At 33.8% G+C, this 12,269-nt stretch overlaps 2 protein-coding genes across 2 annotated transcripts; both read right to left on the bottom strand.

Annotated features, from left to right (window-relative positions):
* Positions 1 to 2,596: 2,596 nt before the first annotated feature.
* On the bottom strand, positions 2,597 to 3,446 carry mRpL33 (mitochondrial ribosomal protein L33). Its single transcript, XM_018455610.1, has 3 exons — positions 3,406 to 3,446; positions 3,097 to 3,200; positions 2,597 to 2,810 (listed from the first exon to the last, which is right to left on the bottom strand). Exons 1-3 carry the CDS (start codon positions 3,444 to 3,446, stop codon positions 2,761 to 2,763), a joined length of 195 nt encoding a protein of 64 aa, XP_018311112.1. The 3' UTR covers positions 2,597 to 2,760.
* A 1,380-nt stretch (positions 3,447 to 4,826) lies between these two features.
* dup (chromatin licensing and DNA replication factor double parked) lies at positions 4,827 to 8,489 on the bottom strand. Its single transcript, XM_018455328.1, has 6 exons — positions 7,367 to 8,489; positions 7,038 to 7,278; positions 6,546 to 6,882; positions 6,280 to 6,465; positions 5,418 to 5,665; positions 4,827 to 5,317 (listed from the first exon to the last, which is right to left on the bottom strand). Exons 1-6 carry the CDS (start codon positions 8,107 to 8,109, stop codon positions 4,946 to 4,948), a joined length of 2,127 nt encoding a protein of 708 aa, XP_018310830.1. The 5' UTR covers positions 8,110 to 8,489; the 3' UTR covers positions 4,827 to 4,945.
* Positions 8,490 to 12,269: the final 3,780 nt, after the last annotated feature.

The following is a 12,269-nucleotide window of genomic DNA, read 5'->3' as shown; positions in this document are numbered from 1 at the left end:
CAATACGGAAGCAAGAATTTATTCTAGCTAGCAATCCAGCAAGAAAACAAGCATCGTGTGCCCTCGGCTTTACGTATGATCTTATGGTATATCCTATCTATACGCGCGCAATGCGTTTGGGTCTTGCATGGATCGAATTATACCTCTTTGCGAGCGTATAAGATAATATAATGTTGTATTTAAGCTTGACGTTGAAACATTCGCCGCTTCTTTCACAAATGACATAGAAGAGTGAACTTTAGTAAACTTTATTGAAAGTGGAACCAATATGATTTAATAATATAATATATAAAAAATTCGACTTTCTTTACTCTCTCTTGCATATTTATACTCGGGTAAACTATAACTTTTTATTTTCTGTTGTCGCAAGCTTTTCTTTTTTTATGGTTAAGATCACGGCGAATAAATAAAACGGAAGCCACCTGCACTCACGGAAAAATCGAACCCGGCCGTTGTGCAGGGTGGGCGCCACGAGAAGCACCGCGCCGCACCGCAGAGAAGAGCGGCGGTTAAGGGGAGGAGAGCAATGACGAATAGAGAGAGAGAGAGAGAGAGAGAAAGAGAGAAATGCGCGAGAGTTGTAAAAAATAACGCAGTTAATTAGCAGCGAGGCCACTTTAGCGGGCTCGCGCACACTGTTAACAATCGCGGAGAATAACTCGCGCGGACGCAAAAAAAACACCCTTGAACGCACGAGAAAACTGAAACTGACTGAAACGCTCCCGGAAAACCAGCTCCTTCCGCATCTGTTTACACTTGTCTCTTTCTCTTTCTCTTTCTTTCTCTTCTCTTACGATTCCCCACAAGTTCTCTACTGGCATTTTTCGTATTGAAAAAAAATGTTTTTCTCTTTTAATTTTTTTTATTGTTGGCATCATGAGCGTGGATTGCTCCATTTGCATAGCTAGAATTTTGTGTAGTATAAGTTAATCAAATGCATTGGTAACTGAATTGTCGCGGGGTTTCCAACAAATGACTAAATAAACTCGCATTCTTATGATTTATATAAAGTATAAATGATATAATTAAAATAACTCTTTTTTTTACATTTGAATGAATCTTATTTAGAGGTCAATCGTCCTCATACACGTATGATACCAAAAGCTGACAATTTATATTATTATTATATTTGCTAAAAATTAATCAGAGATACAAAATCGACGTGACGTTTCAAAATGCGCATGTTGAAGGGTTTGTTTCGTATATCCTTTTTGGTTTAAGTCGCGCGGCTAAAATGCTTGTCTCACGATTGTAAGTTTGCGCAGTTCTGCATGCGTGCGTGCATACTCAGGAGGAAGTGTTTTCTTCAGAGAGAGAGAGAGAGAGAGAGAGAGAGAGAGAGAGAGAGATGGAAAAAAGCGGTCAAGATTTCGAACCTCACGAGCTGTCACACGCACAATCGCGAAAGATAGAGACGATTCTCTTTCCAGGATATAATCCCTTTTGCGGTCTCTCCCCTTTCCTGTGACAATGATCTGGGCTAAGGAGAAATTGAATTTGTAACATCAGTAAACTGCGCGACTTTGCCGCTGCTCCCTCAATCAAAACTGAGTGAAAAACAGGAAGGGAATGAAGATGAGAAAGAAAGAAGAGAGAGAGAAAGGGGGGGAGAGAGAGAGAGAGAGAATGAGAAGTAGTGAGAGAAGTCTCCAACATCTCAAGAAAGGGACGAAAAGTCTAAGCGGGCGAGAGATGAAGAGAAAGAGAGAGAAGGCGGATCGTGTTTCACGCCTGGCGGATTTTGAACCGTTTGAAACCCAGGTGGAAATAATACAACTTTGTGTTCCTTGTTAAGGATCAAAGGAAATCTACCCCCAATCTCGATGTCGAGACTCTTGGCTGGTCTCTCGCCGATTCTCCGTTTGCCTCTCTTTCGCTTTCTGTCCTTTCGACATGACCGAATGAAACTTAGACAAAACATTTGTTCACCGTGTATTTTATTTTATTTTATTTTATTTTATAACTTTCAATAACGATATGTAAAATAAGATTGATGAAAGCCTTTTTTTTATAAATGCATCAAATTATAATCTTAAACTGAATGCATCGAACGTCAAATCATTATAATATGAGACAGCTAATTAAATCAAAGTTGGATGTTTCATCAAATATTACATATTATCTATATATTTATTAAATAAATTTATTTCAGACATGATTGCACGCCGATAACTTTCCAACTTTCAATACAATTAATCTGAATTACACTAATAATTCTCCCTAAGAGTTATATTAAATTAGAAAAATCTGTAAAAAACTTATTGCAAAAAAATATTACTTCAGCCAGGAGTCGAACCTGGGACCTCCCGACTTTTCAGAGTGGGTATCAAATCATTATGTATTTGAAATTATAGTCACAATAACTAATTACAAGTCTGTAAATAAAAAGACAAAATTGTACTTTTATATAATAAAGTCAAACAAGAGCAATATTTTATCATGATTTTTTTCATTTATTTACAGCCATTTATATTACACTATCAATATCATGTTTGATATTTTCTATTTATTATATTACTGCTTGTATCATTATTTATAAAAAAAACATCAGATAACTACATTTTCATAATAGATTAAACACAGAGACATATCATATTATTATATTGTGTGCTAGATTTTAATATTACATTTGAATATAATAAATAAAAATCACACTGAATGTTATACCGTACTTGAGATAATATATTTTTCGCATGTTATCCCAGATAGAAATTTTCCAAGTATTATAATACTTGTAAAGTACACTATAATAGTTGTAAATTATAAGCTACATAATTTTTTCTTTTCTTTGTATAGCGCGACCTGTTGAACTGCAAAAAGAAATCTTAAATTAGTTTCCAAGTATCAAATAATATTTCATAATGTACATTCTAATGTATATTATAATTTCTATTTATTAAAAATTATATATATTAATTATTATTAAAGAAAAATATATGCAAATATTTTTGTAGAATATATTGAACATTAGTATATATACATTAGTATATATAGACAATATAATTATTTTCTTCAATTATGTTCTTTCTTTTATTGTAATTAATGTACATAATCTTATATGTACATACATGTGAAAGTGTATAAATAATCACTTACTATAAGGATCAAAGAATGTAAATTCTAATTTATCAGCCAATCTCTCTCTGATACGCACCAACCGATGACCGGTTACAACACTTTCTGTAAGGACTAAGACATGCCTATAATAAGATTATAATAATAAATATTGTTAATCTAATCTCATCTTTTGATTGACACTTAGTAAATTAATTTTTTCATAAAACATAAATTGTGACACACATTTTATATTATTCCCACTAAAAATTGACGTTTTGCTTCGTAAATATATAATACACGTTCTAACCTTAAATTTTTGTGTTCGGTTTTATTAATGGCTTTACTTACTTGCTCTTTGCCTTTTTCAACAGCATGTTTGTCAGGAACATGGTATTTCAAAAATTTCTTTCAATGCAACTTTAAAACTATCTGCAGTATATTGTGAATGAATGTCAAGAGATTACAGTAAATACAATACAATTGATTCGCTCAACTTGAAAGAAGAGGTTAGAAATCGTCCAAGTTACACATACATACATCCATATACATGTGCATATTCACTGACACTTTCATAAATGTCCAGCTGTCGATACAGTACAATGTCACTATAGCTGTATAAAAGTTATCGCCAGATATTACCGCATATAATGAATCTTAAGGTTTCAATTACAGGTAATGTAGCAATCTTTCATCGTTTTTGTGCTTGTTGGTAAGGAAACATGTGCGATTAGTATAATGATATGCTTTCTCTCAATTTCTTTTACAATTATGTCTTTCTTTTCCTCTAAACAAAAACATACATACACACACTTTTTTTATTCATACACATATACATATTTGTTTAATTTAAAAGTGTAATGAGCATAAAAAAAAATTAAAAAGACCATAAAAATAAACTGTATAGAAACAATGGAAACAATTTGAAATATGTTAAAATTTTCAAAAGATGAAATTAGACATAATGTATATATATATATATATAAAATCAATTGAGAAATATCTGATATTAATTTCGCAAACTACTGTATAAATACAATTTTTTATCAAATTTTATATGTGAAATTAATAAACGCATTTAAATAAATCTGTATATGGCATGCATATAAGAATACAGATTATATGTAATTATATACATACATATGTATATATATGTATGTATATAATTACATATAATCTGTATTCTATATTATACTATATATATATATATATATACACATATGTATACATATATATGTATAAGTATTCTTATAATTATAATTTCAAATTTGTTGAATGTAAACGTAATTTATTCAGAAGTTACTTTTTTCGATAACTTTATTAATAAACATACACACTAAAATCAGAGGCAATGAACAAATATTGTCAGCAGTTTTATTTAATAAATATAGCAAGCTTCTCTCTTATATAATTTACTCTACTCTAATTTCTGAAGTAACAAATCCATATTGATATTCTTTTCTGAAAACAGCCTCATATTACAATATTATTCACATTAATAGTATCATTTCATTTTACTGAATAAACAATCCTACAAATCAATATATAATACAATAAAATATAATAATTATAGTTATAATTTATTAATATAAGTAATAAAATAGGAAAAGAAAATATAAAATGTTGCATATATATATATGTATATATATTCCCATTTGTTACATTTTATTTCATACTTCATAGTTTTATATTTACTAAAAATGCATGCCCTGTGAAGCGTGAAGAACAAATGGTAATGTCATAAATTATATATAATAAAATGCAGTCCTCTTTTTATCATGATATAGATGTAAATGTGCAAAATTAAGAGTTTCCAACTTAAGTAGCATAATAGTTTCACTATTAGGTAAAAATGCAGATATCCAAAATATAATTTACCGGAATATACAAATTAGGGAGCTATCTTAATTTTATCATTGGCTAAAATTTCTAATCGATTAATCACTTTAGCAAGTTCAACGTTTTTATCTAATTTCAAATAATCCACCTTTCGTACGTTATGTATACTGGCCCACATAGGTAAAAGCTTGCACAATTGTCGTATGTGTTCCTCCATTTCTTGTGATATTAATTTAGTTCTAAAAGAATTGTCTAACTTTTGTATGACTGCCTCCAGTGGTAAAACGCCCTTCTTTTCCGTCACGAAAATATTGCGAATGAGCTTTGCTAATTCGGGAAGTCTGAAATATAATGCAGCCTCTTTATCTGCGTTTGGTGTTCTCGTCATTGCTTCTAATGCCTTGGCTGCTTGTTTAGCACGAACCTATAATTATGAAAATTCAGAAGAAACAAACGGTAATATGTTTTTAAAACATAAATATTGCAATGAATATCAACTATCATTTCAAAGCAATTATTCTTACCTTTTCGAGCAGAGCCTTAGGGATGCCTTTAAATAGTGTAGTGAAATGATCAGTTTGTATGGATGGCGTACTTGGTGGAGTGCCCACAATGGCAATATTAACCTTTGGAATATCATCTTCTATTGTTTGGGTTGTAGAATCTTGTGTAGAAAGTGGAGATTTGGATTTAGTAGTTAGATTTGCTTCAGCGAGCCTTTGCAATGCTTTCTCCATACGTGTACCACAATTAAACAAAGATTTAGCTTTGTCTGTAAAAAAATAAATAAATAAATAACGCGAATTAACAATATTCATGTGTAAAGATCTGATAGCTGTTTTGCCAGGCCACATTAATTAAAAAAGAAGAGAAACTACATATTCTACGAATAACTTGATCCTTTTGAAGTGACACTTTAAATCCATTCTCTACAGTTAATTTATTAATCAAGTATTGGGTTGGATAGCGCATAATGCGAGGATGTATAATGTAACTGTTTAAGTATTACGCGTAAGCAGTACCTTTATACCGATTGCGTTATATGCTGATTAATCAATAAAGTGTTGCAACAGCTAAAAACCGAGTTTCACAACTACGCAAACGCATTGTTATTTAGTCCTTTTGTGCAATTTTTTTGTCCTACTTAAAATTGTCATCCAAATTAAGATCATATTATATCATTGAGTATAATACATACATATAATATACAATAATAGAGCTATATACTCTGCATTTTTTATATAATATTATTCTGATATTTTATGAATTTCTGTAGTAGGCATATAAATTACAATAGTTTCAATAGTTCTTTTTTGTGTTAGCAATGAAGAATAAAATTTGTCCATACAAAATTCTTATTACTACTATCAATGTCATAACTCTTACCAAGAACATCCCTAGCAGATGGTTTTTCAACATAAGGTGGTTGCGGTAATACAGCTTGCTCAATTTTCTTACAAGATTCCACATCAAATTCGGGATGCCAGCGTACTATTTTTTCTCTTGGTATATTCATTAATTTCGGAGTTTCAAAGGTCAATAAAAATTTTTCATGTTCATTCTTCACCCTCTCTGTAACAATAAATTTAAAGATATGCATGTGTGTTATATTTGATTGGTAAAACCATTTGAAAAGAAAAAATAATATGCACCTAATAAAGCATTATAAAATTTCTTCCTTCTTTCCAGTAGTATGGTAGGGTTCATACTACTTTCAGACGCAGTTTTTAATACGTTATCTGCATCAGGAATATTTTTCCCATTAATTTTTTCAACTATAGGTGTTAAAACTAATTCGTATTTTTCTTGCTTGGACACTGAACCAAACTTTCGATGCTTCTCTTGATGGTATACATATGCATCAGGGTAAATAGTTTTTATTTGAGCTAGGTGCTCTTGTGTAAAATTACGACGTAGCAATTCTTGAACTGCAGGTCTCAGTTTATTAAATGTTATCAATTCTTTTCTGTTAAACAGAATTGCTGAAACCTAAAGACAAAATTGAATGCTTGACATATTTTATATCGTAAACATAAATTTAAACGATAAAATAATTAACAAGATACAAAATAAAAATTAATATCTGCAAAGTAACAGTTAAATAAAAATATTAATAGATATTAATAGATTCACAAGGGTATTACCGTATCTACGCATCTGAATACTTCAGCTAGAAATCTGTAGTCATATGGCAATATTAATCCAAATTCGGCCACTGACAGATATTTCTGATATGCCTTAATAGGACTGGATTTTCCTGGACTTGACACTGTTTCTTTAGGTTCAAACAAAATTTGCCTCTGGGGACTAACTGTCTTTGAGAAATCTCTCTCCTTGATTGGAGTCAGTAATCCCTTGGTTGGAGATTTGTATGTCTTTTGTGGGCTTCATATGAAAAAAAAAAAGAAAATGATAGGATATATATATGTATATATACATTTGATAATTAAATTCACAATCATAAGATCTTTACCTTACGGGTATTTCGAGTTCCACCTTCTCAAACTTTTGCATATGAGGTTTCTTAATCTCATCCTGTTTTTGTAATTGTTCCAATGCCAGATCATGCTTGGCAAATTGTCGCGTTATAGCTTTCAGTTCTGCCAATCTGGAAGATTTGTTAATTCTGTTTTTGATGTCGGTCAAGTTTAAATTTTCATTTTTTACAAATCTCTCCATTGTCGAAAGCTTTCTTGACGAGGATGGAGTGAGAGAACTATTGGCAGAATATTCCTTTTCAGTTTCTTTCATCGTGTTATCCTTCGATATCTTCTTAGGTGTTTGTGACTTCTTCGGACTAAGCGTACCTTTCTTCTCAAAGGGAACTTTTTTTATTTCTAGGGAATCATTGCCCACCTTCAAAAAGCTATCTCTAATATCTGCTTGATTTCCATCCATCATAGAGGGCAATGGACGAGAGCGAGTGGCTCGTGTTCTAGGTCTACTCGTTTTCTCGGGGATCACTTTCGAAGAATCGAACTGGATATTACGGACCGCTTTATTAGCCCGAACGCTTTCCTTCAACATCGTGGTAGCATTCTGCAACACGATTTTTGGACTAGTTCCCATATTTGCTGGAGATTTCTCCAAATTCTCGATACTCGTCTGCGTCTGATTATCTCGCTCCAGCAGTAAAATCTTCGACTTGGCACGTAATTCGTCGCACCCCTGCCGTTTGCGCGTATTAAAATATGCCGTTACTGATGGTTGCGACATAGTCTCTGTTACGTATGTTGATCGCAAACGCGAACAAGTTGTTATTTTCGCAAATGTATCACAACGTATCGTTCTATCTTTAGTCGTTACCCCCAATGTGACCCTACCAAAGCCCGCCTTTTTCTTCTTCTGATTTCCCCGTTTGATTTTCCGATCTCAATGTAAAGGGTCACAGTACCATGCGATGATTTTGGATCCAAAAATCCCGTGATGAGCCGTGATAGTCTTTGCGGGGGATAGAAGCTCCACGATCTGTCCCGTCACAATTTTTTAGGCTAATGATCCCAGAGTCGTCACTATTACCTGATTGCCATTCCCTTTCAGCCCGCCTTTTTAACTCTCGTTTACTTTCGTTGGCGCGAAACAACGTCACTGGCGCTAGGCCGTTAGTCAGCTGATAGCAACTAAAAAAGTTACTGAGTGCACTCATCGGGTGCATTCAGTACTACAGCCGCTCACTGAGCGCTCAGTGAGCGCTTGCATCTGATTGGCATATTCCATCAGAGCTAAAAATTGACCAATCACCTTCGGGTATTCCCTTCTTATCATCGAATGAGAGGGGAATATTTGACTGTTAGCGTTTTTCATTGGCAAAACTAGTGCGCACTCAGTGCACGTTAAAGCTGTTTTATACTATTTTAAATATAAAAGTAATAGCGAATTCGGTCACTTGCACTACACTAGATCAGTGCATACTAAAAGCTGCTTTACATGAAATTAACAAAGTTAAGTGTAAAAGTATATAAATATTTTAAACGATTAACTATCTACTAATGATTAAATAATATTATCACGTTATTTAACAAAATATATATGTATCATTTTATTGTCAAAGTTGATTATATTGTATCACTGCATTGAGATATTTTTATATAAACCAGCTTTTAATATGCACTGATCCAGTGTAGTGGGAGTGATCGAATTCACCATTAGATATCTCGATTGATAAAGTGTCCAATGTGTATTTTATCAAATATCACAATAAAATGTATTGAATATTTAGCGATTTGAGGCTGCGGTCCATTTAACGCTACAAACGCTTCGAAGCATTCTTTGATTAGTCAATTCGTAAAATTCTTTGTTCTGATTGGTCGCTCAAACGCTTCAAAGCGTTTGTAGCGTCAAGTGAACCGCAGCCTAAAGCCCGTATCAGACTACCAACTCTGCAAGCCGACCAGACTGCCAACTCTGGCTGTTGACCAATAATGGACCAATCACATTGAATCAGTCTTATTGTGATTGGTCCATTATTGATCGGCAGTCAGAGTTGGCAGTCGGGTCAGCCTGCAGAGTTGGTAGTCTGATACGGGCTTAATTCATTTCGATATTTTTATTAAACGTACATCTTTACATCGATTTTTATACAACGACTTTAAAATGCACTGAATGCGCACTATTTCTGCTAATGAAAAACGCTATGTGATTAGTCAATTCTTAAGCCCAAAACACAATGCGAGGGAATAGCGATAGCGATAGGAATAACATGATTTCCTATCAGAAATCGGATATATCGGAATATACAGTTTCTGATAAGTTGAAATCATGGGTGCGTTCAGCAGAACGTTTGTTTTGCAACTGTTGTAAGTTTCCTTCGCGCTAATTGGATCATACTTTTAGATCTAGAAGAATGGTCCTATCTCAGCAGACAATCATAAAACGGTTGCAAAACTGTTGAGTCTGCTGAACGCAGCCCATGTTATTCCTATCGCTATTCCCTCGCATTGTGTCTTCGGTTTTAAGCCTGATTTATAATGGCCGTAACCGTTAACTTATTCCGGTAAAGTTCAACCATAGGATTTCAATTTCGTTCATACTAACTTGCCGTATTAGTATGAACGAAAGCATTGAAATCCTATGGTTGAATTTTACCGGCACCGGCATTAGTTAACGGTTACGGCCATTATAAATCAGGCTTTACAGGTTACGGCATACAGTTACGGCGAATATAAACGCTCCCAAAGCCTATGCTGCTGCCATGATGGAAATACATAAAAGTGCCATTACATGCAAGCGTCGAGTATCTGCGCAGAAGATTACTACTGATTACTGCGCAGAAGTTTGAATCTCATACATAAAGGTGCATTCACATGCAAGCGTCAAGCAGCGGAAGCAGCAACCAATCAGCTGGACGATACGGGCAATGGTGTAATGGCTCCTGCACACAGAACGCGGCAACGCTTGCGAAACTCCGAAGTTGTAGCACTAATCAATAATTCTATGTTCTTAAGTCAGCCTCACCTTGCAAAACTTTTAGAAATAATGTAATACTACTTCCGCCGCGCGGCAAAAGTTATTGATTAATAAAAGTCAATAAAAGTAATTGATCAATTTCTTATGGCTTAAGGCTTAAAACACCTATTGTAGATCCAGATTTATCGATAATTGTCGCTATCATTAACTAGCGACAGCCAATGGCGGTACAATCCTGGAAGAAAGAGCAGTTCTCATTGGTTGTCGCTAGTTAACAATAGTGGCATTTGTCGATAAAACGTTTAGAGAATCCCGCAACAGGCCTATTATGTAAGGGGCTCCGCACAATAAAAGGAACAGGGAACAGAGAACAGAGAATAAGAATTTCAACCTATCAGAAATTATGTATTGTAAAATACACAGTTTCTGATAGGTTGAAATTCTTATTCTCTGTTCTCTGTTCCCTGTTCCTTTTATTGTGCGGAGCCCCTAATGATTACAGTGATGGAAAGTGATGGAAAGTCTGCTCTAGGAAACTTTGTGCGCATGCGTAAAGCTGAGCAGCCTTAACTGACGTATACATTTCATGGTACTATAATGCGGGGTCTACAATAGAAGTCATAGCAGTCATAGGGTTTTAAGTTGTAGAAAATTGACCAATTACAGTCGAATATGAGAAGAATAATCAACTATGATTGATCAATTTTCTACCACTTAGGACCCTACGATCGTTACGACTTCTATTGTAGACCCCGCATAAAGGCCATCACACGTACAAAAATTTTAGTCGTAATCGTAAGGTCGCAAGTAAATCGACCAATCACAATCAAAATTACGATCTCGCATTTAAAAACGCTCGACTGTAATTGGCCGATTTGCTTACGGCCTTACGACTAAAATTTTTGTACGTGTGATGGCCTTAAGACCCCTAATAACGATGTTAAAAAAGTTGTAGGGAGAAAAGGAAGTTTTTTATTAAAGAAACATAATGTGTTCATGAATAATAATAAATTTGTTTTTTATTACGTCTGCAGCCGATTTATGAATACCAACATTTGTTGTAAAGGATAAGAGAAACTGCCAAAAAACCTTGCCATTCTTATAAAAAAATTATACGTAATAAAAAACATAATTACAACGCATATTGAATTAATACAATAAAAATAAAATATATGTATGTAATAACGTGTTAATATACAGTATTATAAAATAAAACATATCTATATGTAACTATACACGTATAAATACAAATTGTATTACATTTTAATTTATATTATAATTTGGAACGCGTTGTAAAGCGGGACATAGTGTTAAAATTTGAGATTGTCCCTTCTAATTTGGAACGGTTAGTCGCTAAGATATATAGGAGTCCCAAAAGCCCAAAAGCACCCGTATTCCGTATTGCTCCGTCTGTTCCATCCAAGAAGACTAGAACTAAGGAGGATCAACTCGCGTGGTGGGAGTGAGTCAAAAAACGTCCGCGGCTATTCACACGATGTGCAGCGGCACTGCGCATTGTGTGAAAGTTCGATATAAGCACAGTATATACAGTAGCGCAACTCTATGTCGGCACCTTTGATGTCAGCGTGGATAAAAATGAACTGCACATGCGCGAGCGAGGTATGTAACCAATCAAGGCACTGATTCCGCTATTGGCACGAGTTGACTCTCCTAGTTCTAGTCTTCTTGCCAGCAACGGAACACAGTCAAACACTATATACTTATATTTTTATACTTATATTCAACTAATATTTTCTGTATGGGAGCGACTGCGTGGATGCGAGTAAACTTTAGGTTGAGCACAACTGCAGTCGGAAAACATCCTTAAGATTTGTCGATTTTTCCTAATTTCTGTGATGAGGTAAAGAGACTGATTTATTCTTTTTCAAATTCACAAGTCTTAGTTATCATTTGTAAAAATTATAAAGTTGTTAAATAAATTACAATTCTTTAAAATTTATATTTTTTGA

Source organism: Mycetomoellerius zeteki, unplaced genomic scaffold (assembly GCF_001594055.1).
Source record: "Mycetomoellerius zeteki isolate Tzet28-1 unplaced genomic scaffold, Tzet1.0 scaffold113, whole genome shotgun sequence".
NCBI classification, from domain to species: Eukaryota; Metazoa; Arthropoda; class Insecta; order Hymenoptera; family Formicidae; genus Mycetomoellerius; species Mycetomoellerius zeteki.
Note: the sequence above shows the minus strand (reverse complement) of the source record. Positions and strands in the feature narration are given on the sequence as shown.

Bases quoted from the DNA above. Each gene is read 5' to 3' on its own strand.
- mRpL33 (XM_018455610.1), bottom strand. From the start codon at position 3,446: ATGTTCCTGACAAACATGCTGTTGAAAAAGGCAAAGAGCAA. The intron at 3,201-3,405 runs GTAAGTAAAGCC...ATCTTATTATAG, and splicing joins TTGAAAAAGGCAAAGAGCAA to GCATGTCTTAGTCCTTACAG. The intron at 2,811-3,096 runs GTAAGTGATTAT...TTCTTTTTGCAG, and splicing joins TACATTCTTTGATCCTTATA to TTCAACAGGTCGCGCTATAC.
- dup (XM_018455328.1), bottom strand. From the start codon at position 8,109: ATGTCGCAACCATCAGTAACGGCATATTTTAATACGCGCAAACGGCAG. The intron at 6,466-6,545 runs GTGCATATTATT...TTATTGTTACAG, and splicing joins ATTTTATAATGCTTTATTAG to AGAGGGTGAAGAATGAACAT. The intron at 5,318-5,417 runs GTAAGAATAATT...TCATAATTATAG, and splicing joins CTAAGGCTCTGCTCGAAAAG to GTTCGTGCTAAACAAGCAGC.